General features: G+C 40.6%; 2 protein-coding genes across 2 annotated transcripts in view; one reads left to right on the top strand and one right to left on the bottom strand.

The window, feature by feature from the left end:
- rgl2 (ral guanine nucleotide dissociation stimulator-like 2) overlaps positions 1 to 3,205 on the bottom strand; it is a 29,332-nt gene extending 26,127 nt beyond the window's left edge. The window contains exons 1-2 of the mRNA XM_054621339.1: positions 3,022 to 3,205; positions 772 to 932 (exon numbers count right to left, since the gene is read on the bottom strand). Of these exons, the coding sequence (XP_054477314.1) occupies positions 772 to 924 (153 nt within the window). The 5' untranslated portion in view covers positions 925 to 932; positions 3,022 to 3,205. The remainder of the gene's footprint in view (positions 1 to 771; positions 933 to 3,021) is intronic.
- A 4,515-nt stretch (positions 3,206 to 7,720) lies between these two features.
- Positions 7,721 to 24,123, top strand: phf1 (PHD finger protein 1). Its single transcript, XM_054622173.1, has 15 exons — positions 7,721 to 8,075; positions 8,907 to 8,985; positions 9,145 to 9,226; positions 9,934 to 10,020; positions 11,212 to 11,306; positions 11,845 to 11,993; positions 12,590 to 12,685; positions 14,734 to 14,802; positions 15,964 to 16,087; positions 16,659 to 16,726; positions 17,167 to 17,304; positions 19,814 to 19,892; positions 21,314 to 21,429; positions 22,335 to 22,421; positions 23,646 to 24,123. Exons 2-15 carry the CDS (start codon positions 8,908 to 8,910, stop codon positions 24,076 to 24,078), a joined length of 1,701 nt encoding a protein of 566 aa, XP_054478148.1. The 5' UTR covers positions 7,721 to 8,075; position 8,907; the 3' UTR covers positions 24,079 to 24,123.
- The last annotated feature ends 3,390 nt before the right edge of the window (positions 24,124 to 27,513 follow it).

Here is a 27,513-nt window from a genome sequence, read left to right as displayed (position 1 = left end):
CAAAGGTTTGGCAGCTATAATTCCATCCTGGTGGTTTGTGTGAGACAAGTGGTGCTTCGAGCTAAATGCTAACATCAACATGCTAACATGCTCACAATGACAATGCAAACACGCTGATGCTAAGCAGGTGTACCGTTTATCATGTTTCACTATCTTAGTTTTGCATGTTTGCATGCTAACATTTGCTAATCTGCACTAAACATTGAGTGCAGCTAAAGCTGATGAGAATGCCACTACTTTTGCAGATGTTTGGTCATAAACCAAAGATTTAGGTATAACTTTGGCATTGTGTTGGCACTAGAGGAATTCAGTTAATAGAATATAATATTTAGGATTTAGTTTGCCCTGGTGGAAAAGCACTAAACCAATACACACACATGCCATCTTCATTTCTCTTTCTGTCTGTATCACACTGACTTCATTCCCTCTGGTTCTTTTTCTGGAAAACCAGCCGACCGCATCTGCTGTTTATTTAAGAAACTGGTAGCTGAGCTCAGCTCGCGTGGTTTCAAAGAGGACCGTCCTAATTGCTGTTAGCTGTGTCGACATGGAGAGCCATGACAAATAAAGAGTCCTCCTAATCCCCTCAGGGCTACGCCACATCGCTTTATTGTTTGAACAGAAGAAAAACGAATAAAGTGGGTAGCACACCATGAAGACTTCACAGAAAAACAAAGCTGTGAGAAATCAACTTCATATTACTCTCTGTATCGCGCTCCAGTGAAGAAATGATGGATGTGTTTCAACCAGGCGAAGGGAAAAAACACTCACCTGTGAAGTTTCCAATTCATCGCCGGCGCTCCCCCTCCTCGATTGGTTGCTCGGGGTGTCAGGCTGTAAGGGCCGGTAGCCAATGAGAGGCACTTCGCTTGACTCCACCCCCGGCAGGTCATAACCACCTGTTCGCATGTTACGGGGGAGCATGGTGCCAGCTGCCACGGACAGGGAGGACAGAAGAATATCAATGTTTCATGGTTTATTTGGCAGGCGTTCAGGGGATTAAATAAATAACAACATGTTATAACTTAAGTAAGCTTATTATACTGTGTATTATAATTATTCTAATAGAGAAGTCACTAAGAACAGGAGAGCACTGGCTTCTGTGTTAAATAATAATTTAAAAATATTACTATTTGTCTATAATTCACGTGAGATTATGAGCCATCAGTTCTTTTTCTGTCCTCAGGGTCAAAACTAATTATAAAGAGGTCCTGTTTTATAGCATTACATACCTTTAACAATTATATCACAGCTTATTTTAATCTTCCTGAGTGCTATTTATGTCTTCTTATATCACACCTATGTTTATTTTATATCTCGTTTTAAGGGATAGGTCTGTCTTAAACCAATAATCAGGTGCCAAAGGAACATTGAAACCAGTTTTGCTTGCTATAATAATTCCTCCTGTTCACTGTGATAGTTAAAAGATCCCCATCATTGTTAGTGATGGTGGACCAATCTACTGTTATCAAAGTTTTTGTTCTGTGCAATATTGCATTCAAAAGTTTATCTGAAGCTCATATGCTGAATGTTGTTTGGTGGCTTATGTAAAGCACTTTGAATTGCATTGTTGTTTAAAGGTACTATACACATAAACTTTGATACGTAGGCCACATGGATAGACTGAACTTTTTCGGATCGTGTTACAGTCTAATCAATGCACCTGCTTTGGATTAACATGGGACAGTTTATCAGCAACAGTTTGACTTTGGCAACTGTCACAAAAAAGCAACACAACAACCTTTGAGTGCAGCTCCAAGACACGTTTAAATGAAAGTAACACACTAGTGTCAGTTAATGGCAGCTCGGAGGCCATTTCGTGGTCAACTTGTTTAACACATTCATTGTGCTCAGTCACTGCAGGTCAGGATTTGCATAGCAACCCCTCCTTCCATTTCCTTTTTCCCCGCTTTGGTATTTGGATTGCCACCAAGATAGCCATCTAGTAAACAGTGTTGCAGGAAGCGAGGTGTAGGAGGGAGAGAGATGGAGAGGGTGATACAAGCGCTATGGAAATGAGATCTATGGATTCTTACACTCCGGTGTACAGGTAGTGCATTAGTAGTGCATTTTTTGTTTTTTACATTTCTTGCGAGTAAACCGTGAAGAACGTCTGTCAGGTGGCTGATGTGACTGAAAGGCCACAGAATCAATCCCTTAATGAGTCTGCTGCTGCTGACAGTTCCACCCAGATTAAGAATTTCCTTCGAGGACCCCCCCTGTGGATTTATTCAGCTCCGGCTTAGAAAGAGCAGGGGCTATAAAAAAAAAAAAAAAAAGCCTCAAGTGAGATATAAAAATGTGCTGGCACACCCCAACTTTCCTTTGTGCTGGTCTTGGACTCCTGCAGCTCTGTAGCATTGGCGCAACACTTGCTTTCACCCTCATTTACCATCACTGTAGGATTGTAATTTGGCTTGCATAAAGAGAGAGGAACAGACACATGCAGGACTGCAGGGAAAACCAAGTTATAAACAGTGCCGTTTATGCTCTGACCAACGGCCGTGCAGAGGTCTGAATGCCTGCTATTCACTGGCTCTGACCAAAGCAAACATATGACTGAGGTGTATATAAACACACACACACACACACACACACACACACACACACACACACACACACACACACACACACACACACACTGTATGGCTGTAACTGGGTTACATCACACCCCATAATGCTCATTTATCTGCTCAATAAATGCTGCCATAGGGTGGTGCTAAAGTTATGCACAGCACTAATTTTAGCTTCTGAAACAATGTAAATGATGAAGATGAGAATAAAGCATGAGAGAGAGAGAGAGAGAGAGAGAGAGAGAGAGAGAGAGGCTGTAGAAGTTTCTGCCTTGATGACACTCAAGAGTGACAAATGGGGACATTTTGCTTCCTACATGAGTCACTCAATGACATGAAGGCTGTGGAAATGTTTTTTTTTTAAATCAAATCAAATAAACAATAGGCGATACAATTAACCAAATAGAGGAAGAGACAATGAGGGAAGCTCTGTGGTAATTCAACTTACTTATGGCAAAGTGTCATCCGCAAGATGTGGCTTATCCAGCATCGGGTGACTGGCTGCCGGATCGGTGTCCGGCTCAGCTGTGGAGAGACGCGCCCATCTGTGCCGCCGACACCTTCACCAGCGACGCGAGAGAGAGAGTCTCCTTCCTCCTCCACCCTCCACCCTCCACCCTCTCTCTCTCTGCAAACCTCTCTCTATCTCTCCCCTCTATCTGCGTCCCCGCACCGCTCCTCTGACCAGCCTTCAGCAGCTGATAGCGCACTTTGGCCAAGCTGCAGAACTCCCTCCTCTCTCTCCTCCTCCTCCTCTCTCCTCTCTCCTCCTCCTCCTCCTCCTCCTCCTCCTCCTCCTCCTCCTCTCTCTGACGTCGCAGTTCCTGTATGTTGTGCTTTGGCACACAGTGTGACACAGCACACCGGTTTCTGTGAATGTGTCTTCAGGGACGGAAGAGGGAGACATTCACACCTTCTCATTCAATGTTTTTTTTTTTTTTTCTACATTGTAGATTAATATTGAAGACATCCAAACTATGAAAGGAACACATTTGGAATTGTGTGGTAAACAAACAAATGCTCAACAAACCAGAATATGTTTTATACATATTCTGCTGCTGTCAGGCTGCACAACCAGCTCTGCTCCCAGCAGACCACATGACCACATGACAATAATAACATGACAAGAAAAACCTGTGCAATACATCACACATTACACTGTGCAATAATAGTTTAAAAAGTTAAAAATAGTTAAAATAGTTGTTGTTTTTTTCTCTGTCTGTAAATATAATATTTCAGTTATTGTTGTTTTTTCTACTGTTTTTTTTATTGCTTATTTATAATACTTGTTTTATTTTATTTTCATTTTTTATTTTTGATCTTGTCTTCTTGTGCACTTTACTCTACGCTGTTGTAAGCCTGCAAATTTCCCCGCTGCGGGACTAATAAAGGATTATCTTATTTTATCTTATCTTATACTTTAAACTAAGAATGGTTATGTGTTTGTTAGCTTAGAAGGAGGAGGAGGAGGTTATATAGGATTTTTACTACATCAGCCCATTTACATTACATTACAGTCATTTAGCAGACGCTTTTATCCAAAGCGACTTATAATCAGTAGTATATTAGCCCAGAAAGGACAAATCGAACACTGGCTATTACCTTTTGCATTTTTAGGTCAACTAAAGGTAGCGATGGGTACAAAAACTGACTGATACTCTCTGACGTCTGTGTTGTTCATTATTGATTATTATCATTCATAAACTTCACTCAGGAATGTTATCTATTTTATTAGTCTTCTACTAATCTTGTTCTGAACTATATATGTTAAGCAATTATTTAATCATGAAAAAGAACATTGATAAGAGTAGCTCCTGGTAGTAATAACATCCTGAAGATACCCATCCCTACCTGAGGGCAACCATAGTTCTCCAGGGTGCTTGGAAAATGAGGGATGAACGGGGTATGTTGTTGCTTGTAATCTGCAACCTTTAAATCCTTATTCAAAGTGGCTTTAAAATATAACTGACACCAATTTACAGATTTTTCACATAGTAGTAGAAAGGAACTAAGTGGTGAACTAACTTTAACTCAAATACTGTACTTAAGGACCGTTTTATACTTATGTATTTTTGGATGCCAAATATAATTTTTAGTCCACTACATGTAACTGTTATTTGACATTTGTTACTAGTTACTGAATAGTTGACGCACTGTTATAGACAAAATTACCCAACAATATATATATAGTTAAATGTAGCTCTGCCTTAATCAACTACAGCATTGAAATGCAACGTAGAGAGTAAAGGCACCATTGAAAAAAAGAATCCAGTAATATAGTATACTGCATATTGATTGAACACTAAGGGGCATTTTTCTGCAAAATGAGAACTTTTACTTACTTGTAGGACAAAGATGAATGCAGCACACTTAACTTGTAATGGAGTATTTTTACATTCCGGTATTGATACCTTTACTGAAGTAAAGTATGTGAATACTTACCCACCACTGACAGCAAATTTACTTTACAAAAACGTCATCACTCTGTGGCTCTAAAACTCTCCAGCTTTACAAGACGGCCAAAACAAAGTGCAGTAGTGTGTGTGAGTGTGTGTATGTGTGTGTTTGTGAGTGTGTGCAGGCGTCCCTGAGTCTCATGATATCTCGTGACACTAATCGAAACAGTATCATGCTTAACTCTTCTAATGATCTTTGATTTATTGGCTGACGCTGTCTCTGCTATGTCATAGGACTGGCTGGTTGTTGTTGTTGTTGTCGTCTAACTCAACAGTTTTGCAATTACGAGTGGGACTGACTGCAACCATAAGGTCGTCCAAGGCCATGCGCATTATAGACAGTTGAAACTGTGTGTTTCACTGACAAACATAAGAGAAAAAGTACCAGAAACAACACAAAGACACAATACTTGATTACACATACATTATATAATGTCTACAAATCTGATAATTTCAAATTTATATGAAACCATACTGGTTTTGAATCCAAGCCAAGCGATACCTACAGCTCATGACATCTCATCACATTGCATAAGCTGTGAGAGGTTCAACCAAAGAGTGATGTTGTATTACTTTCATTTAAGTAGTTTTTAGAATCCTGAGGAGGCACAACTTTCCAGTATTTCAAGACATAATAGCTAATTTGGTGAGGCCCTTAGCACTTCCTGATCAAAAAATACTCAGATGTTTGAATTACTGTGAGTAAAAGTGGCGATACCACAATGTAAAATATACTCGGTTACAAGTACTATACAACTACACAGACAATAAATACACATTAAAACTACACAGTGAAAGTCCCACGTTCAAAATTGTATTAAAAGTACGAAGGTTTTAGCATCAAAATATACATAATAACATAATAATACATTATTTATTTTGTATTAAATGTAATATTTTCTGCAAAGCATCAAATTGTATTAAAAGTACGAAGGTTTTAGCATCAAAATATACATAATAACATAATAATACATTATTTATTAGTTTTATTTATTGTATTAAATGTAATATTTTCTGCAAAGTAACTGGTAACTAATGTTGTCAATTAAATGTAATGGAGTAGAAGTATACATAGCAGAAAATGGAAATACTTCAAGTCAAGACCAAATACCTCACAATTGTACTTGAATAAATGTACTCAGTTACATGCCACCACTGGTGCTGACCTTCAGGTTGGGTCCTACTCTGCTATCACATCACATCATATGGTCCAGGCTCTTGAGTCTCAACTCAATGACCCTGAACGTCTCTCAGACAGAAGTGCAGCCGTTGTCCTTGTATTTGATCGCCACCTAGTGGTAGCAGCTGGGAATTTGGCACTCCACCACTTGTTAATCTGCCAGAGGCCATTTTGAACCGCACGGCGGTGTTGCCACACGCTTGAATGGTGTGAGTAATGTGTAAGACATCAATAAACAAGAAAAGACACACAAATAAACAAAACAAAAAAAACCTTGGCTGGGATACACGGCCTAAACCAAAACGTGTTATTCTTCCAAAGCAACTTAACTGTGAGTATGATCTTCTGTCGCCTTAATTGAGCACTGTTATAATTTAAGAATGGGTCTGTGACTCTCTTAAAGCAGTCTGGGCCTCATGTTTGTCTTAGTTTTGGAGCAGTAAATATGTTTTCTAACATTTAATATAAATTCAACAATGGGCATGTTTGCTTTATGGCTGGATCTTTTTTTTTTTTTTTTAAAAGGCTGTCCTGGGAATAGAAATCTGAATTGTTTGGGCCAAATATCTTATGCATGGAGTTGGTGTAAGCAGAGCCATACTTGTTTTTGTGGGAACAATATTTTATAATTTATATTCCGGATGTATTGTGAGAGGTGATCGACCCTCTGGATGTCACATCTGTCCTGCAGATGTTTGCATCCTATATTTGTCTAGTTTGGAGTGATTTTTTTTAGTACTGGAGAGGTTTTTTCTAAATTTAAAAATGTATAATTAATGTGATGCATATTAGTGAGATAATTACACCTGCAAGTGTGCTTTGATATTACAATAAATGATATGATATATAAATGTCATTCTAAACTCTTACTTTTATATCAGAAGAGTTGTCATAACGTCCAATCACCCCTTTAACACAGAAAGCAAACACACCCCTTAATATCCTATATAACTGACATAACACTGAGGCTTATAATTAATATGGGTTGAGACAAGTTTAAGTGTCCGCTCGGCCGTCTCAGTTTAAAAAACTTTTCCCTACGGGGTTTCCCTAAACTTGGCTGGTCCCTCCTGTTTGAGCCCAATTAATGAGGCGGCTAAACTCGTTAATTGGTTCGCTTAATTGGCTCCCGCCGCTGCTCGCTGCTCCCTGCTGGCTTTCCTTTAACGCCAGACATCACACTCCCACCTTGTCACAACCATTTAGGGTCAGTCTCTCAGACGGTGGAGGTGGAGGACGACCCCACACCACCACACACCTCCCACCTCCACCTTTTCCCCCCCTATCTCCCTCCCACTCCATCTCGGTGTTTTATGTCTGCGTCACAACAAGTCGGTGTGGAGAGAGAGAAGCAGCGGTGGTGATGGCGTCTCTGGCGGCTTGATTCCGACGCTGCTCTGACAATAAAGAAAAAAAAGAAAGAAAGAAAAGAAAAAACGCCTTAATAGCATCAATAGGTGGAGGCGGAGAGGAGGAGAGAGAGAGGGAGGATGGAGAGGATGGAGAGGAGGAGGGGGGAGACAAAAAAAAGCGACGGGAACATGACGAAACGGCATCGCGGAGGACGGACAAACTAGGCTGAGAGACGGACGGACAGTCAGTCGCCTTTTCCCCCCTTTCCTCCTCCTCTTCCTCCTCCACCTCCACCTCCTCCTCCTCGCTTGACTGACACACACACACACACACACACACGCACAGACAGGGACATACATGCACATCATCCACTTTTTGCGACCACGCAGGCTGCGCATCCGTGCGGGCAGTAATTGGGCAGCGGAGATCCACAGCAGATGAGAGGGGCATTTCATGTACCAGGCTGCCCAGGAAATCACCGTGACCCCGGCGGAGAGGAGTTCGACTTGACAGGTACCCTTCAACCGGCACACAGCTCTCTCTCTCTCTCTCTCTCTCTCTCTCTCTCTGTCTCTCTCTCTCTCTGTGTGCACAATCTGCCTGATTTCCCCTTTTTTTGTTTTCTGTGATCCACAAAAGGCTAACATGCACTGTTGTGCATCCTGCGTCTGTCTTGACTTGAGTGCATGCACTGGAACAAATGCTGGCAGAGATGAATGCCCGCATGCATCTATTCAAGTTTTTAAGATGTTTGGGAGAGAAGAAGAGAAAAAGCAGCAAAGTGCCTGTCGGATGCTTTCAAACAGCCGCACACTGATCTTTGCTCATTCAATCAAACTGTATTGCAGCAGTCATCATGCAGTGTTTTTTTTTTTTTTTTTCTGTCTGTCTGTGTGTGTGTGTGTGTGTGTGTGTGTGTGTGTGTGTGTGTGTGTGTGTGTGTGTGTGTGTGTGTGTTTGCGTTTCATGTGTGCAGTAATCATTTGTCTTGCTCTCTGGTTGTGTACTCACTCTCATCTTTCACTGTGGAGGATACAGGCTGTCGTTATGCTCTGATCTAAAAGGAGGAGGGGGGGGGGGTAGTGTTGGGGGGTGGGGGGGGGGAGGGGGGGGGGGGGGGGGATTTTTAACCCCTTTGCACCGAAGCCCGTCTGTCTGAGAGCCAGCCGAAACGCCGGGGCCATAAACCCCCTCTGTCAGCAATGGCAGCAAAGTATTCAGCGAATAAATCGGATTTCCATTTCACATGAGCCCTGCTCTCCCTCCCCTCTCTCCTCTCTCTCTCTCTCTCTCTCCTCTGTCTCTATTTCCCTCTCTCTCTCCCCTCTCTGTCTATCTCCTCAGGATGGGGGGAGTAAGTGAAGGAGATGATGTGTTGGCTCGATGGAGTGATGGACTACTGTACCTAGGCAATGTGAAAAGAGTAAGTGCATGTGGGAGTGAGTGAGTGTGTGTGTGTGTGTGACAGAAAGACTTGTGTGTGTGTGTGTGTGTGTGTCAGTGAGTGTGTTCACCTGGATTTTGAAAAGACTTCCATTTAGTTTTGTCAATCATTCCCGCTCACCTGCTATCTCCCTCTCAGGTAGATGGAGTCAAGCAATGTTGTCTGGTGAGATTTGAGGACAACTCGGAGTTCTGGGTGCTGAGGAAGGACATTCACTCGTGTAAGAAGAACTTTTTTTTATCATTTCTTTTCTCCCCTCAGCTAGAAGAGTTAAATAGCTTCCTGTTGGGAGCACTTCATGTTTCTTCTAGGTTCTTATATTGAGTATTAAATGCACATAAGCTCAGCTGTACTCGAACTTAAGGTGTTTGTTTGCACTCTGAAACTTTACCCGAGGAGTTGGAGGAATACTTTTCTGATTCGTTGCCATATGTGAGCTTAAAACTTTTCAGTGTTTTTGCAACATTTGCGTCAGGATCTTTGAATTGTCGCTGCAAGAAAAATGCTGGAAAGAACAATTACAGAGTCAAATTCTAGGTTATGATGCTGAGTACTCTGAGTATTCTGATCGGGGCACGGCGAGGTGTAATTGGTACATTAGAGTCTATTTATGAATTTATTAGATTAATGACTCTTAAGGGAAACGGCGCCCCCACTCCACCTAACATCAAGCGAAAGGGGGAAGTTGGACGCTTGTTAGGACCGGCCTGAATATCCGCCCGTCAAACGAAGTGAAATCTGAAAGGGTGCAGGAGACACTGAAATCAATGAGGTGGCAAGGATGTGAATCAATATACATAAATTAATGCCGTTGACTGCTCTCTCTCTCTCTCTCTCTCTCTCTCCCTCCCTCCCTCTCTGTCTTCCTCCTTCACGTTTACTTCCTCCCCTCCCCTGCCTCTCTCTGTCTTTCTCTGTTTGCATCAGTCGCTGCTGGAGTGGAAGAAGTTTGCTGTATTTGTGACGCTCCGCCTCTTAAAGAACCCCTCATAAATTGTCTTAAATGTCGCCACGGTAAGGAAGCTCGCCTCATCATACGCTGTCAAACGCTGGATCTCCACCAGTTCTTGTACTGACCTTGAAGATTTGACACAGTACAATAAACAACAGCATCGCTGTTTAAAAAAAACTGAAAAAACAATATGACAGAAAACCATTTATCGGAAATGATAGAAATTAATTGTTGCACTTGCATCCTGGCTGGAATAAAAATGATAAGATGCCCAAAGACTTGGAGCTTCATTTATAGACTTAAATGCCAAAGGTTGTCCCTTCATAGGCTTGTTGCTAATTTAAATATACCCACCGGACAAATTTAAAGACAAAAAAAAAAAGTTTTAAACCGCATCAATTACGTCGTTAAAAATTCAGAAAAACTACACCCGCTCCTTCTTCCTCATGGAAAAATCTAGAATCTATGAATATGCAAAAATCAACTCCTGGACACAATTGTAAATGTAATAAAGCTAACTAAACTAATAAAGGATTATCTTATTTTAAGACATATCCTACTTCACTGTAAAGTCCACTCTCAGTTGTATGTGCACCGGCTTCCAAACATGTCAATCGTGCTCTTTTGTACTCGCCTTGAACTCAGATTTAAAGTGAGAACAGAGAAACTTCAAACTGAAAACACCTGTCTGGTCTCAAACTCTGCACACACATCATTCTGCACATTGAAGGATAAAACATCCGAGTGAATTTACAACACATTTTTGAGTCGAGAGGGAGTTTTTCAACCCCAAAATCCCAAATGCATTCTCAACAATTCACAATTTCCTACGGCCGAACTAGGCACACACCAAAACAACCTAGATTTATCAATAGCCCAGCAGGATTTTGGGGTGAACTGTCCCTTTAAAAGTTTAAAGGATGAAATGAGATATAGTGAAGTGCAAGTGGGAAGAAGTTTTACAGACACTCTGCAGCAGGATGCACCATCAGGAAAGGGCAGCAGATTATACCGTCATATCTTCACGGCTCTGTCAGACTAACAGGTTTGCTGACAGTTTGTTTTGGGGGAAAAAGCAGTCAAACATACTGCCTGCTCCCTGGATGCAAAAAAGTAAAGTAAAATGTTTTTTTGCATGCCTATGAAACAAACCAGCAGATCCCTAAACATGGAGCCGCTCTGCCATTATCATCACTCCGGCTGTCTGTCTTGTAAACACGAATTAAACGCTCTGCCTCCTCCTCCCATTACAGGTTATCATCCAGAGTGCCACACGCCAGCCATCGAACCGGAAGCTGACAGCGATTCGTGGATATGTCGGCAATGTGTCTTTGCAGTCGCAACCAAGGTCAGGCTGCTAATCTCTCCGTCTCACACTCTGGGGGGAAAAAAATAAACATTCAGTGTTGTAATATGGGAGACATCCAGTCAAATATATCAGGCTTTTACTGCCACTATACTGTTGTGTACAGCAGAAAATGTGTTTATTGGAGGCAAAAGAACACTAATTCCCTCAGTTATTGACTTCAATATTAGATCTTCTACATTGTGTCCAAGAAATCATGAAGAATCAATAGTTATGAAGCTGAGAAACTACGCCGAAGTTGAGAGAAGTACATTTAAAGTCAATCAATCACATGTGCTCCAGTTCTGTAGATATGAGATGAGAAAGCACGCGGTTAATTGTCAATCGGTCAACGTCCATATCTCATTGTCCAGACTTCCGCTGCTTTTCGGACACTATCTCTCACAGCTGACCTACAATAAAATGAGACGAATTGCTTTCTCCCCAACGAATGCGATCCGTCTCCCTCGCTGCTCCGACATGACAGTGATTTGAGGGTTCGCCGACCAATCAGTTCTGTCCTAAAATTGTGTTTTTTCAGAGAGGCGGGGCACTGAAGAGGGGACGCTTCGCCCGGCTCATGCAATTTATGAAACTCCGGCTTCCCTACCAGCTGTCCTCTTTAGACTGGGACCCGCAGCATCTGACCAATCAGCAGCAGTGCTACTGCTACTGTGCCGGACCTGGAGAGTGAGTGACACTGCAGAGGCCAGTTTAAGTTTGAATGTACAGCTCATGTGTGCAATTTAACATTTGGCGTTTTCTGTGAAAGCGTGATCTCATCTCAGTCAAAGTCGTCTTGTGGATTATTTGCAAATTGCATGCAGCATATCAGACATGTGTCAAACTGTATTTGCAGGATTTCTTTGAGCTTGTTGTGACTCTCTCTGAATGATGTGAGAGATGTTGGCTGCATCAGTTCAGATACTGCCACGTTAGGCGTCAATCAAAGACAAAAAATCGCACCAAACTCTTTTTAATGCATTCGCAGTTTATGATTTTGTGTTTTGCTTCTTTGCTTATATTGCACTCTTTTTCTTATGTAACAAACCCCACCCACTTGGCACATAAATAAGTATAAAACAAACTCCCCGATGGGTCCGGTGGGAGTTTACACCTGAAGACACATTTCAGCTCAGAAAATGAGAACTGTCAGCCGCAGTCATCAGGCTTCAGTCTTCACTCAATCGTGCATAAATACAAACGTGTCTGGTGGCAGATGTTAGACACATGCATTCATTGATGTGCTTGAAGTGTCTTGATGTTTTCCTGTTGTTGGACTGCAGGTGGAACCTGAAGATGTTGCAGTGTGGAAGCTGTGGTCAGTGGTTCCACGAGGCCTGCACACAGTGTCTAACCAAGCCTCTGCTGTATGGAGACAGGTGCGTTACTGAGCGTTAAAAAGATCTGGATTCTTAATATTCAGAATTATAACTTTGTCATCGTAATGAATATTAAGGAATCTGTCATAAACATAAAAAATGTTGACCCTCTGAATATGTTCATATGCAGACCACAACTCAGCTTTACTTTTTGTGAAGCAGTTATCAATATTTCCGTGTTAAAGAGAAATGGTACACTGATCAAACAGTTTTTTGCACTGATCAAAGAAATCAAGATTAAGAAATTAAAGTGGCAATGGACAACTTTTTAACTCCTCCCTAGCTAACATTGATACTTTTTGGTAGGTGAGGATAGCTACCTGGGGAAAACAAAAACGCTAAATCGAGCCAGACAGAATTGCATATTGAAAGCCAACCAATCAATCTAAACGCAGGTGGTGTCATTATTCTAAAGCCATTACGTCAACATTTACTTCATAATTACAAGTTAAAGCAAAAATCGTCTATTGCTATTAAATACAAATAAAAATATAGCCTGTAAAACTGTAAGCAATCCGATAAGCAAATAGAAACCCGCACTTTCAATTTGCTTAATCTGTCAAAATATATGCCGATACAGATATATATGCGTGTGAAGTCAATATTAGCCGACAATATCTTGCTGATATTTCTGTCAGGATCTAATAATTGGAATGTGTTTTTTCTGTGAGATATGTGACTTTGCTGTTGACCTGGTTTGTATTGATTTTTCAAAGTTTTTTATTTAGTGGTCACTCACCACATGTTGTTGACTTTGCAAGGTCCAATATTCAGGCTAGAGCAGAAAAACAATTTATCCTAGCTGAGTTAAATATACTTTGATTGCAAACTTTTTATTTTCATTTTCATATGATCTGTCGACAATGTATTTTGTTAATTGATTAATCTTTTAATCTATAAAATGTCACAAAATAGTGAAAAAAAAGACACATTGTAATTTCTCAGACAGAGGTGACATCTTCAAATGGCTTGTTTCGTCAAAAAAACGTTCAAAAACCCCAAATATATTCAATTTATAATGATATAATCAAGAGAAAATCAGCGCATTTAAGCCTGCAACTCGTCTCAGCAGTAGATTCCAGTCTGATTAAGATAATCACATGAAGACGTCTCCATGACAGCTTCACTTGTCAGAGAACTACCTTAATTAGCTTAGGACTACATCATTAGTGAGCATGTTAATGTGCTCACTGACTTGTGCTACAGGGACAAGAGCTCCTCACACACTCGGAGTAAAAGGAACGAATCACCTCCCCGGTAGTTGATCAGAGATGATGAAGGGGAGGATATACGAGATGCTGCGTCTCAAGCGTGTAATATAATGTGTCCATCCATTAAGTCATTATTGTCATTAACCACCTGTGTTAGCCGACCGCGCTCCACACCCACCCTGACACCGTGTTATTGCCGAAACCTGTCTGAGAGTAGGGGGGAGAAAAGGAGGGATTAGATTTAGATTGACAGTTGGGGGAGAGCGAGGCTGGATTGGTACAACATCTGCTGAGCAGGTGATGGAGGAAGAGTGAAGCCCGAGTTCACAGTTGGAATAGCAAGCATTTGCTGCCGTCATACTGTGTCTGCGCTTCATCTTTCCTCAATGACCTTCAGAGAAACATATGCATATACCGTGAAAGGGACAGATGCACACATTGTTGCTGAGCTGAGTTTTCAGGGTCACCCACAACAGAATGTTATTATAAGGAAAGTAATACACCTGTCTGCTTATTTTCAGTTCAGGCTGATTTGTGTGATAAAATATCTAGAGAACAGAGACATGTGTAGACTGCAAGGGAGGTAAAGGGGGAGAAATCACTTTGTACATGAAGCACTTGGACTAAATTATAAGATGTCTGCGCAAAAATAGTTTTCACAGAGATTTTGCAGCAAAGCATAAAGACAAAATTAAAGATGACAGCTGTTTTTTTTTTTATAAATGACAAACATTAATCAAAGAGATGAAAAATACCTTTTTTTTTAGGATGGATGATATCTCACATCAAGTCACATGATGCTCATTTTCATGTTTTTTCCTCATGTGTCTTCTTTAGGTTTTATCAGTTCCAGTGCTCAGTGTGTTCAAAGGGACCAGAGACCATCCAGAGACTACCCATGACCTGGTGATGTTAACAGTAAAACCTTTACCGACATGTTTGCAGCTAAATAAAGGAGTTAAAACCAATTTACTTTCACATAGCAAATTTAAATACGTAATTAACAACAGAAAAAAGTTAATTTTTCAGTACATTCCATGTCTAGGTTGAGAGGAAACTTAAAGGGCAGGTCCATTATTTACATTTTTTACAGGTTTTTATATCATTCTGTAGCTTCCTAGAGGTTTCCCTGAAATATTAAAATCCAAAAGTACGTATGTTTTTGCGCCAAAACGTTATTTTCCTAAGCCCCTCTAAAAACCTTACTACATATATGTGCTACATATATATATATATATATATATATATATATATATATATATATACAGTAACTTAGATAGCGGTCGGCCTGCTTCCAGTTTGAACGAGACAGGAGTAAGCAAGCAATGCTAAACAATGTTCTGCTGTGTGGACATCACATTCTTGACAATCACACAATAACACAAACTAACCGATCGATGCAGCCGTAGACCAGCAACTCCTGTGTGCTGTGAGGTAAAATAATGTTTTCTGTTAATGGAGTCTTTCAATAGAGCGATATAATAACTTCAGTTCCTCAATATTCCTAATATAGGGTACTATTAAACTGATAAAATAATTTTCTGCTGCTCCCGTTCACCGCTGTTTTATATTGAGGTCAGACACCCTTTTCCGACAGGGAACTGACCTCTCTTGAAAGCCACCCGACTCCATTGAAAAATAACTTTAATTTGACATTTGACATACAACCCCATTTCAGAAATATCCAAACTAACCCTTTCAGTTATTTCCAAACTTAGCACAGTTTATATTCACTCAGCTAGTGCTAAAGTTTACATCATTCATTAGCTTGTTGATAGCTTACTTTGGTAACCTACTTAACTGCTTTTTGCTCACGGCTAAGAAGGTGTTTCCATTTTAATAACACAAGAATGAACGCAGATGGACCTGCCCTTTAAATGTCTAGACAATGCTACTTCACAAAACAACACAGCGCATATTGATGTTGATAATTCATTGTAACAATATATTTATATAGTAACAAAAATGTGGTATATCAAGTAGGCTGACAAATATTCTTAAACATGTAAATATGTTGTTTTATGTTTTACCTGTTTCTTATATGTATATATTTTTTTTTAAACGCAGGATGGATTTGGCTCACTTAGTGCTCTACCATCTCTCGCTGTGCTGCAAGAGGAAGTACTTTGATTTTGACCATGAAATCCTGTCCTTCACCAATGAGAATTGGGACTCTTTGCTCCTGGGCGCGGTATTGATATTTCCCCGTTCAAGCACCATGATGAAATGATGTGAAATGCTGCCTGCCCGGTTTTGCATTTGAGACATGAAGCCTATTAGCCGCCATTAAAGTACATTTTTAAAGTAAAAAAAAAAAAACCTGACCTCTACGTCGGCTTAAAGGGGAACACGACTAAGAATTTTGTTTGACATTGAACCTTTTTAAGCTCTAGGTCCGAGATTTTCGACACTTATTTGCAAACATGAATGAGTTTTGACGAGTCCTCAAACTACAGTGCTACAAGTCCCTGGACTGGTAGATAGAAATACACACCAGGGGGAATTATCTGAGCATTTCCTGTGAGGTTTTGGATTCTCCTTTAAGCTGCTTTTTAAAAGACATTTAAAAAAATATTGTTTGTCCCGTCATCACATGGCTGCAGGCTTTTTACAGCCATGTAGCTCTACTATTCCACACCAACATGATTTCTGTCAACATCCGTAAAAAAGAAGAACCTGTCCTATGCATCAAAGGTTTTCTGTCTGATGGCCGTCCACTGTGTAAACACGGCTTTGATTTTTCATTCCTGTCTGTCCTCTAGCTCTCTGACACGCCAAGGCAAGACCGCTGTCACAATCTCCTCAACGCTCTGAACTCCCACAAGGACAGGTAAGTCACCGCATATGATGAGAAGAATAAACACCGACCACACACGACTGGATTGATGAGCAGCGCTCCATGAATAGACGGGTCTTCTTAGTACTCCGTGGCTGAAATGAGAAAAATTAAATGTGTGGCTTTGAATTAAATGTAGCTGCCAATTAGACCAGATGAAATGATGGTGCTTTTTTTTTTTATTTGTCTTGTTAGAAGAGAACACAAGTTGTTGGTATTAAATCACAAAAAACAGTCAAGAGGTCTAATTGCTTTTAGTGGGTTTTCATTGAACGCTGCTCTAATTATGTAAACTTGATTACCCAGTCATTGACTTTGAAATGTCCATGAGTCTACTTTTTCATCAGGAGAATAAGAACATGTTACACAATGTAAAATTCATTATTAGCATCAAAGAGGAGTAATGGAAAAAAATAATGTATTTACTGCCCCAGGTTTGTCTCTGGAAAGGAGATCAAGAAGAAGAAGTGTCTTTTTGGGCTTCAGGTCCGAGCCCCACCTCCGCTGACGTCCGATTCGTCGCCCCTCATCACCGACCAGCCTATCAACATCACGCACCGGAGAAGGTCAGTGTAAGGACAGCGCCTCTCCTTTCAGCTCTTATCTCAATAACAGCTCGGGGATTCCCACAGGGCAAATAGTCATTACGCATGAACAATTAACATGCGAATCAAAGGGGCTGCTATTTTCATATGCCAGCACAAGTGTCAGTGTCTTATTATTCTCCTAAAACAGAGTTAAGCCCCCTGAGTGCTTACGTTTGTACATCCATAAGTGTGTGTGTGTGTGTGTGTGTGTGTGTGTGTGTGTGTGTGTGTGTGTGTGTGTGTGTGTGTGTGTGTGTGTGTGTGTGTGTGTGTGTGTGTGTGTACGTGTCCTGTAGTCTGCCTTTCGGCATTCAGGCAATGGACTCATTGGCAGTCTTAAAGTGAATTACAAAATAAAATCATTTAATTTGTGAAAAAATCCATATCTTCAGTAATTCATCCTCTAGTTCCCTTTGCTCATCTAAAGCTAAAAGCTGCAAGTTTTCCTGTTGTCAGCCAGAGACACTGATCTTATTGGCTGGTATCGCTTTAGGCTCCACCCCTCTTTCTGACAGATATGTAAGATGCTCGCTTTGTCTAGAGAGAAGTCAGTTTGCTTTTTCCCAAACGGACAATGTTAAGACGGCAAAAATGTTACGCTGTGTTTCCACCAAGAAGTTCCTGGTGATTTTAGTCCCAAGACTACTTTGCAAGGAATTAAAAGGTTCCTCAATGGATCCTAGAGTTCCTTATTTTATGAATGAAACTGTACACGGTGAAGTGTGTGTGTCTGTGTTTGACCAATCAGCCAAGGTCATCCCTGCAAACCCCAGCTCGAAAGCTCCAGTACTTTCAAATAATACTACCCTCCAAACAGGGTCTTTATGGGTTAAATGTTCCCCGAAAAATGTCCCCAGATTTATTTAGAACCTGGTGCCTTCATTTGATATGCAATGAGTTCCTCAAAAGGTTTCTAGTTCCCGGAGAGAGTTCCTGCGGTCGAATGGAGAGGCTTAGGTTTATCCTTTCCCAGACATGTAGCTGTGTACATTTATACTTTCTCAACTTAGCTGGCAACGAGTAGTAACGAATACAATAGTCAAAGTCACACTGCACAAACACACAAACTTATATTCACACAGACTGTTCACAATGTGATATGTAAAGTTATTTAAAGGTTTTTGCCCTGTTAGCAGCTGGGACTAAAGATAGTGGTGTCGGTTGTCGGTGTCTCAGTTTGTCAATCCTAAACAGAAGAATAATTTCTGATGATTTAAATGATCCCCTGATTTACCAAGTCAACAGTTCCCCTTGACTTACACCATCTTCTACAGTATGTTCCATAATCATTTCAGTTCCAAAACTACTGTCTGATGTTTTTTTAAATTATTGAGATGAGACTGAACCTCATCTCAATAAGCTTTTTTCTCTTTCTCTCCACCCTTTGGTCAAATTATCATAAATGAATGCAAAACACTGGGGGATATTTAAATATAGAAATATCTAAAGGGCAGATTGTCACAAAATATACTGAGAACATTAATGCTCTCCAGAAGGCACAGTCAACTCTTTTTCATGTCAGACGGTGCCAAAATGTCAACTTCATACACAACATATCTCATAATCATGGCCTGATTTCTGTGTAATACTTTCTCAAAGAATATTTTTTGGTTTTCTGGCCTCTGTTGGACATTTGACAGGATGACATGCAACAAAAGTCCCAGGTTGCAATTGAACCAGCAACCTTTCAGTTATGTTACAGGCCGTTTAACCAGTCGGCTACCAAAACAACATTACCATGCAAAACATTCATGCTACCACAAGGGTAAATCCTTTTCGGTCTTTATAACTGGGGTCTTTTCTTTTGGACAAAATATACATTTACATTCGTACCACCTTTATGTCTCTAATTAGAGCAAAAGTTAAGAGAATGTTGTTCATTCCAGTCTGCATTTTTGGGATATTTGTGGATAGTAATTGACATTTTAGCCTTTAGGGGTTTTTCGACCTCAATTCATTTTTCAGGAAACAAGCTTGAGGAGTCAACGTTCAGTTTTAAGCAGAAGAACAAGAAGAAAAGCAATGAGGGAGAAAAATTCTTTCCATATTTTTCAACCTCCTGCTGATGATATTTGGCCTCATATATATATATATATATATATATATAAATAAATAAGCAAATAAATCAATAAATATATATATATTTATATATAAATAAATAAATAAGCAAATAAATCAATAAATAAATATATATATGTATATATATAAATAACCAAATAAATAATCAAATTAATATATATAGAGAGAGATATATATGTATGTATTACTAATATAAAGCATACAAATGATTCAGTATCTCATCTCACTGTTCTCATCATCATGTATTTTACACCTCTCAGTAGGCTTTTATGGGGACCGACTAACAAACTAAACAATGCACACAGGGACTGTGTGTGTGTGTGTGTGTGTGTGTGTGTGTGTGTGTGTGTGTGTGTGTGTGTGTGTGTTTGCTTGTGCTTGCATATTAATTTATGTGTGTTTCTGTTCACTTCAGCCCGTTGTCACTACCCTGCCAGAGGAGAGTGGGGGGGCCGGAGTCGCGTAAATCAAAGCGTCGCATCATGGAGACACAGGTCAGTGCCTCTGTCTCCAGCTCAGGGCGAGGAGGGAGGTCTGGGCCACAAAACCCTCTCTGATTCTATATTTTTTCCTTTTCCTTTTTGAAAAAAAAAAAATGCATCCAGGTAAACAGCTCTCTGCGATCCAAATAACCTGTCAGTCAGAACGCAACGTCAGACGGAGGTTCATTTCGCAGTCTGAATCAGTCTGCGTGTCTTTCAACAGTGCAGCTCAGTGCCTCAGTATTCTTCCTCTGCGTATCGCTGTACTTTAATGCCTGCTGATGCTTTAGACAGGTCTACGGTTGGAGTAAAGGTAGCGTGCGGGAGATGAAGTGTCGTGCTTGTGCCTCGGTTAAAAATCTATAATTCAAACACAAACTTGGCTGCACGAAAACCCGCTCATGTATTTCATCAACATCTGAAGTTCAGCACCACATTTATCATGATCATCAAACACAATTCCCAGCGGATCGAAATGAAACATGTGGCAGTTACTATTTTTACCCAGCATTCATAACGGTGAACGCTCATTGTGCCGGGTCCTCCTACACAACACTCTGATAGCGTGTATGTGCGCATACAGTAATCCTGGAACAATACTCTCCAGCAGAGCACTCGTTTTCACTCTGGCACATCCAGGCCCCATTGTGCCGCTCTGATTGATGCTAATCTCCGTCCGTCTTGGAGGAGCAGGTTTCGTTGTCGCTGGGGATTGGGGGGGGAGAGAAGTGAGACGGGGGAGGAGTGCTGATATGTGAAGCCCGGGATCACTTCCAAGTGCACTTTGCAGTCGATTACAGTTCGGCCAGGTGGCGCTGGCACCTTGGCAGTGCAGTGTTGACAGAACGCATCCATTTAAAGGCACAGACGTCGACTCAGGCCACTGAATAATAATCTCCTGTCCTAATAGTAATGCTGGAGAAGAGAATGATAATGGTCAGGAGTGTGGTGCCATATGTCACAGTCCGGCGTTGAGAAATGCAGCAACCTTTGGCTGGCGTTCCCACAGATGACGTTCTCCGGTGATTGATGGCTCTGGTGATGCTCTGGTGTTTTTTTTGCTTTTCATGGGTCGTGAGTCTTTGTGTCAGGAGAGCTGCCTCGCTAACCAGACAGCTCCATGAGATGTGCGATGGAGGTGATACATTTAAGTGCCTGATGATGTGACTCACATCCATTAAATCTGTTAGGATGGACTTATAGACTTATCTGCCCATATTTCCTCTCAGGCAAGGCAGGAACATGTAATTCAAGCTCTAAAAAAAATGATATTAACTCTGTTTGTAAATGTTTTCACTCTGATTTTCTTTATCGTCACATATCTATCACAAAGCTCAACGTTCCCTATACAGGAGGTATCAGAGCTTGATTGACTCCTGTGATGGTGTTGGCATCCAGACACAAGCTGATCTGTGTGTGTCTCCTGTGCCCAGGCTTGTCCACCCCCGGTTGCTGCCAACCCCATTGAGCTGCTGCCATGTTGCCATGGCTACATGGGAGGGGCCAACCTGTACAACTCCAGGAAGTCAGAGGAGGAGCTTAGTTTGAGGTAAGGGGTGTACAGTAGTCCATGAATATGAGATGTATGAGTTTACAGTTAATTGCAATTCCTCCTCGGCGTTTTAGGTCGGTTTATTTATTAAGGTAACAGTTTTTGGGTTTTTTTCTTTTTTTATTCTTCACATTTTTGTTTGTACGCCCTCTGGTGTTTTCGGAGAATAATGCGAGGAACAGGGCGTTGAGCATAAACGCCTACGTGCATGCTCGCCAAGCGCAAGTATAAACAAAGCTTAACACCCACCTAAATACGGCCTTCATCTTGAGTGGGAAAGGTTACAATTTGCATTAATTCCCAGGAAAATGTAATCTTCAGCATTTATGGGTATTTATCAGGACATGCTAACTTTCGCCTCCTCTCCTTTGCTTTTTTTCGTCATCTCAGCCACAATTTAATTTGTCTTCGTCATAGCAGTGCTCGAACATGGTTTCAAATCATTCGGCACCAAGTTTGAAAGAATGAAAAAGAAGTAAACACCGTAACATTTCACCGTATATTAACCCTGTTTGGGCGTGTTCGCGACATTACGTGACACGCCAGAAACTAAAAAAGGGAAGGCTATTCGTCTACTGGCAATGGGAAAGTTTCTCACCTTTTTCTAGCATGATTTTATAAATGAAAAAAACAAACATTAAGTGCGCTAATTTAGGTTGAAAAATGTTACAAACTGTTCCTTGAAAACTGCATTTGAACTTTAGTACTTTGTTAATGCTGGAAAGGCTGTCTAAATGTCCCTGACATTGACCACAGCAGTTCAACACAGGCAAAATACTATGAGAGAAAATACTTTATTTATCAAATAATATCATCATGTGACCTAAAAAATAAACCTCTTTCTGTCTATATAGTTTTGCAGAGCAGTTGTCGTCTTTAACCCCTGTGCGTCCCGTCCACAGCTCTCCTCCCAAGCGGATGTATGCTCTGTACCACAGCACCTACAACGGAAATACTGCCCTCTCCAGGAGTCTCCATCACTACAACAGGTTTTACTCATCCGTCGTCCTTCTTTGTACATGGGGGGTCTTTGAGTCCTACTGTAGCTCTTGAGGACCCTTTTCACAATACACAGAATAAGAAATAAGGACAATTTGGCAGTTACACAGCTGATTTACACGTTACTTCAGTTTTTATTTTTTTACCACATAACCTTAAGTAGCCTTGGTTGTAAATATGCAGTATTTCAGAGTAGCTTTAAAAAAGCAGGAGATTTGTGAGTACTAAATAACTTATCACTATAACAGTTGTACATATTAGCATTTGTCAAGCTGTTTCATACAAAATACTCTATGTCCCTGTTGATGCGTTTCAACATGAGATGACAGCATGTAATATCAGTAAATCAGAAGTTTTCAAGACTTTTACACATTTAATAGGTTATCACTTGTTTCCATTTTTCCACTCGGCCTCTTTGGACCTTATTGAGTTGTGTTACAATGTTTATTTTTCTCAAAGAAATATATTAAAATGCTGTCAACTGTCAAATTCTTCTAATTGGTATTCAGAAATGTGACTCTTGTACAGAGTAGTTATCTTTTATTTGGTTGGAAACGTGTTAGCAAACAGCTGCTTATTTACACGTCCAGCAGACAGGGAGCAACATTAACTTTCATTTGGAGTCGTTTTTTTGGACCACCCGACAGTTTCCAGTTAGCTCTTTCTTGGTTCACCTATTGAGGGAAATATTCTGTCTGTTTAGCTGCCAACATGCTCTACTATATCCACCAGCTAATGCTAATTCTATCCGCCTGCCTGTTTGGTTTTGGGCAGGTAGCTGGGCAGGTAGCTGGGCAGGTAACTGCAGGAAATGAGTTTGACGTTAACAATGAGAGTGAACCGAAAGTTGCGTCCGAAAAAAACAAAACAATGACCCAAAAGATGCTAAAATGCTCTGTAGTTTGGTGATAAATCTGAGTGAGTTCATCATTATGAGTAAATCATAAATGTTCATTTGATACATCATTTTAAAACAACATTGATTAAAGCAGCTTTAAGTCTTTTTGACATATTAAGTTTACTTTATGTTTGTGGTGATGACAAATAGTTCAGGATTTACATGTTATTTAGTTTTTTACATAATTGTATTTGTAACTTTGAAAAGCATTTTAATGAATCTTTGGTGTTGCAGTACGTTTGAGATCGTAAACCAAAACCTGGATGATTCAGTCCCGGATCCTGACGCCTGTCCTTGTCTTCATCTCCTTTCTTAGCGTGGAGGACACCTGCAGAGTACCACCACCTTGCTACCCATACCCCCTCAACTCCAACGGCAGCCATCACAACCACCACAACCACTCCCACCAGCACCATCACACCCACCAACACAACAACCACCAACACCAGCCGGGGCAGAAGCAGCTGGAGCCCCTCATCCTACGGGACATGCCCCCATATCAGGCCGGTATGGGCGTAGGGGGCGGCGTAGGGGGCGGAGGCGGAGGCGGAGGAGGAGGAGGAGGAGGAGGAGGAGGAGGAGGAGGTGGCGGTGGAGGTGGAGGAGGTGGGGTGGTAGTCGGAGGTGGGGACGGGACAGTGGCCAGGAGCTGGGGAGGAGGGGAGGCGGTGAGGATCTTGGCGAGGCGCGTCACGCCGGACGGGAAGGTGCAGTACCTGGTGGAGTGGGAGAACGTGAATTTGTACTGACTCGAAGGGATTAAACGCGAGACGCAATGACTGTTTTGCAGTTGCCACAGGAACGCTATGTGTGTAAAACGTGGCAGTGTTTAAAGTACAAACAAACAAAACAGAAAAGAATCTCGACACGTTGCAAATCCAGGTTGCTCTCATAGAATCACCATCATTCTAACTCACTACTCGTTACTAAATGTCCCTCTTTGCTAGTGTTTCTCTGATATTTGTACTGTTAACTTTGGAATATGCCTTTGCATTGATCATGTTTAACAGTGATGAGGACGAAGATATTTAAACCTCCGGATGATTTGTAAATCTTTTCAAATCCAAGAATATTTAATAATCTTTAATTGTAACCATATCTTGATACACAGCACTGTAGATAAGCAACAGTACAGTACAAGACATCTAGAAAAAAAAGATTACTGCTTTTTCATGGCTCGAGTAATATCGCAAAAATTGAAAAGTATTATTTTGTGAACTTCCACTGCTTGTCATTTAGACAACATGTTGCTAATTTAAAGGGAATGATTTTGATTGATACCACTGTCTGTGTTGTTATTATGAAGATACAGCAAGGAGACTGTTATTGATCCTCTTACCCAACTCTCTGCAAGAGAGCGAATAAGTTTATTTACCAAAAATGATTTTAGAAAAACAATACAAGTTAAAACAGGTCAAAAGCTTTGAGAAATTAATAAAAAATGAACCCCTCAATGTGGCTTTTACGCAAAAAAACATCTGGAAAGAAGTTCAAGGTTAAAAAACAGCTCTTTTTTGTGAAAAAGCGCTTTTACCAGTGTTACAATTACAAAATGTTAATGTTAAACCATAATTTGAACTGAATTATAATCATTTAAAGGAACAGTGTGTAGAATTTCGGAGGATTTATTCGCTTGGCACACGGTTGCAGTTTCAGTTGGTTGCAATCTGCAGCGTTGCCGCTAGATGGCGCCAAATCCCACACACTGCACCTTAAAATGCTGTTAAAATAAGGATTATCTTTAGCCTGGCTGATTCTATTTTCAAACCAAATTTAGTCTACACATCTAGATGTCAAATCAGCTAATCAGTGCTTTGTTTAAAAAGAAGAAAGTCTCAGATTTAACCCCTTTTTCTATGTAAAGGTAACAAAAATACTTTCCAGATCATTTGACATGGATATCCAGAAGCTGAGCAAGACAAACAGCCAGTAGCCAACACACTTCCATCAGCCATCACTGTTACAGTTGCTCATTCATCAACGGATAGTTAATGTTCACGTGGAGCTCAGTGAGAGAATTAGCCCAGAAAATAAACAGTGATGAATGGCCTGTCTTCATCACTGAGCGGCGTCATGACAGCTGGCTGGTGGCTGCTGGCTGCTCACAGAATAAAATAGAAATAGCAGTAACCTTTTATTGGCCAGGATGAAGCGGAGCAGTACAGCCAGTCTTGTACTGTATTGTCATTTTAATGCCTTGCTTATGGGCGCTCTGACAGCATTGGTTGAGCCCTGGCATCTGCCCAGACTTCATAAACAACAGACTCTCCGGAGGTTTTCATATTTATTTATTTCTCATTGCGGTATGTTAATAAGAGATTGTATACACGTTATTATGGGGTTACTTATCTGTTATGTTAGATTTTACATAATTTACATTTAGACTACCGTATTAGAAATAGGAGCCACCAGAGGGCTTTTGTTTTATAGATAGAATTATATATTCACAATATATTGCTATGATCGAATAACTTTTATCTTATTTTTCTGACGTGGTTGAATAGTGCCTAAATGGGTTGCGTACCTGCCGGTTGGTCTGCCGACCCGAGTCGACCAATCAGACGACGGAGAGATGAGCGAGGCCATATTGCTACTAGACGAGAGGATGGCTCTTTTTTCAGTTGACAGATACAACTCCATGGGTAACAAGGACCGGTTATGATGTTGAGTAGAGCTGTTTGAATCAGGACAGGACTGTGATGTTACTGTACATTCCAAACAAAAAAGAAATATACCTGTTTTTTGAAATGTCTGTTTTGAAGTCATCAGAATGGAAATGATTTTGAAAGAATGCGTTTTGTTTTTTTTCTTTGGTTTTTGTTTTTGACGGCTGTTACATGTCATGAAGATCAGCTAAAGGTCCAGTTCAGGTTCAGTTTCTCGTCACAGGGGAGTTAAATCCTTTGCGTTCAAAGCAACAGTACAGGTAAAGAAGACACTGATAGGCCCGACTCCTAACTCAAACCTGTAGTTTCTTCCAGGGTCTAACAGTCTATAATTTAAAGTAGGAATTCATAATGCAAGTGAAGTTGCTGGAGTTGGATTTTATCTTTCGTGCAAACAGGTTACATAAATCTAGAAATACTGTGGTGCAAGTTTTCAGAGTTTATATTTTATACAGAGGTTTATTTCAGCAATCCGTGCGATACAACTCACACATTCGTCAGTTTTATCTTTCAGGAAAGACTGGATTACAGTTTAAGTTTGACAACAGCGAAGGACGAATACAGCATTTATACTGTTATAATCAAACCAATGCAAGTATCTCAGATTTTATTTCCAAAAACCTGACCTCTCTGTTGAGATTATCTCCTGCGTACGTTTCAGGCCAGTGAAATTATGTTTAATTGCAATTGTCATCCTCCTCAGTGACTATTTGACTGTAGTTTATTAGGGAAGGGGGTGTGTTGAACCTTTCTAGGCGATGGTGATGAATGTATTCGTGTGTTTTCTATGGTATGTCCATACCCGTCAAGTGCTTGTTATAGGTCGTACTCGACGTGGAACTCAACCCCCGATTCGTTTAAAAACTTTAAAAAAAAAAAAAAAAAAAAAGGAGGAAATGAAGACGTCAACAGTGAGGAACATCGTTTATTTTGGGAGATGTAGTCTTTCTTCTTTTTTTTTTCTGATAAGTAGTCAAGTCCAAGTTCAGTTTGATGTATTTTTGGAGAAATTACGTTTGTACATGTATACTCTGCGTTGACACCTAATATGTAAAATGAATAATAAAAAGAAAATGTTTCACCTCATGCAGTGCGTTTCTTCTATCAATCGATAGGACCAAAGGTATGTGGCTCTAGTGTAAGTGATGAATGTGTTTGTGTGACTTCATATGAAAAAATCCAAAACTTCTGATCTCTAAACTGTTCGTTCATCTTCAACTTCAACAACAAATAGGGCGGCTGTGGCGTAGTGGAGAGCAAGGTAGTTCTCCAATCAGAGGGTCGGTGGTTTGATACCCGGTTCATCGATGTGTCCCTGGGCAAGCACTTAACCCCAAGTTGCTCCCGAAGGTTTGCCATCGGTGTGGACTGGATGTGAATGAATGTTAGTTAGAGTCTGATGGTGGCACCTTGATGGTAGCCTGTCATCAGTGTGTGAATGGGTGAATGATATGTAATATACTACTGATTGTAAGTCGCTTTGGATAAAAGCGTCTGCTAAATGACTGTAATATAATA

The sequence above is a fragment of the Anoplopoma fimbria genome, chromosome 20 (assembly GCF_027596085.1).
Source record: "Anoplopoma fimbria isolate UVic2021 breed Golden Eagle Sablefish chromosome 20, Afim_UVic_2022, whole genome shotgun sequence".
Lineage (NCBI taxonomy): Eukaryota > Metazoa > Chordata > Actinopteri > Perciformes > Anoplopomatidae > Anoplopoma > Anoplopoma fimbria.
The sequence above is the reverse complement of the archived record's forward strand: the minus strand, read 5'-3'. Positions and strand labels throughout refer to the sequence as shown.

Excerpts from the sequence above, each read along its gene's own strand:
- phf1 (XM_054622173.1), top strand. The coding sequence starts at position 8,908 with ATGGGGGGAGTAAGTGAAGGAGATGATGTGTTGGCTCGATGGAGTGAT. Across the intron at positions 10,021-11,211 it reads TTGTCTTAAATGTCGCCACG|GTTATCATCCAGAGTGCCAC; the intron begins GTAAGGAAGCTC and ends CTCCCATTACAG. Across the intron at positions 12,686-14,733 it reads CCTCTGCTGTATGGAGACAG|GTTTTATCAGTTCCAGTGCT; the intron begins GTGCGTTACTGA and ends TGTCTTCTTTAG.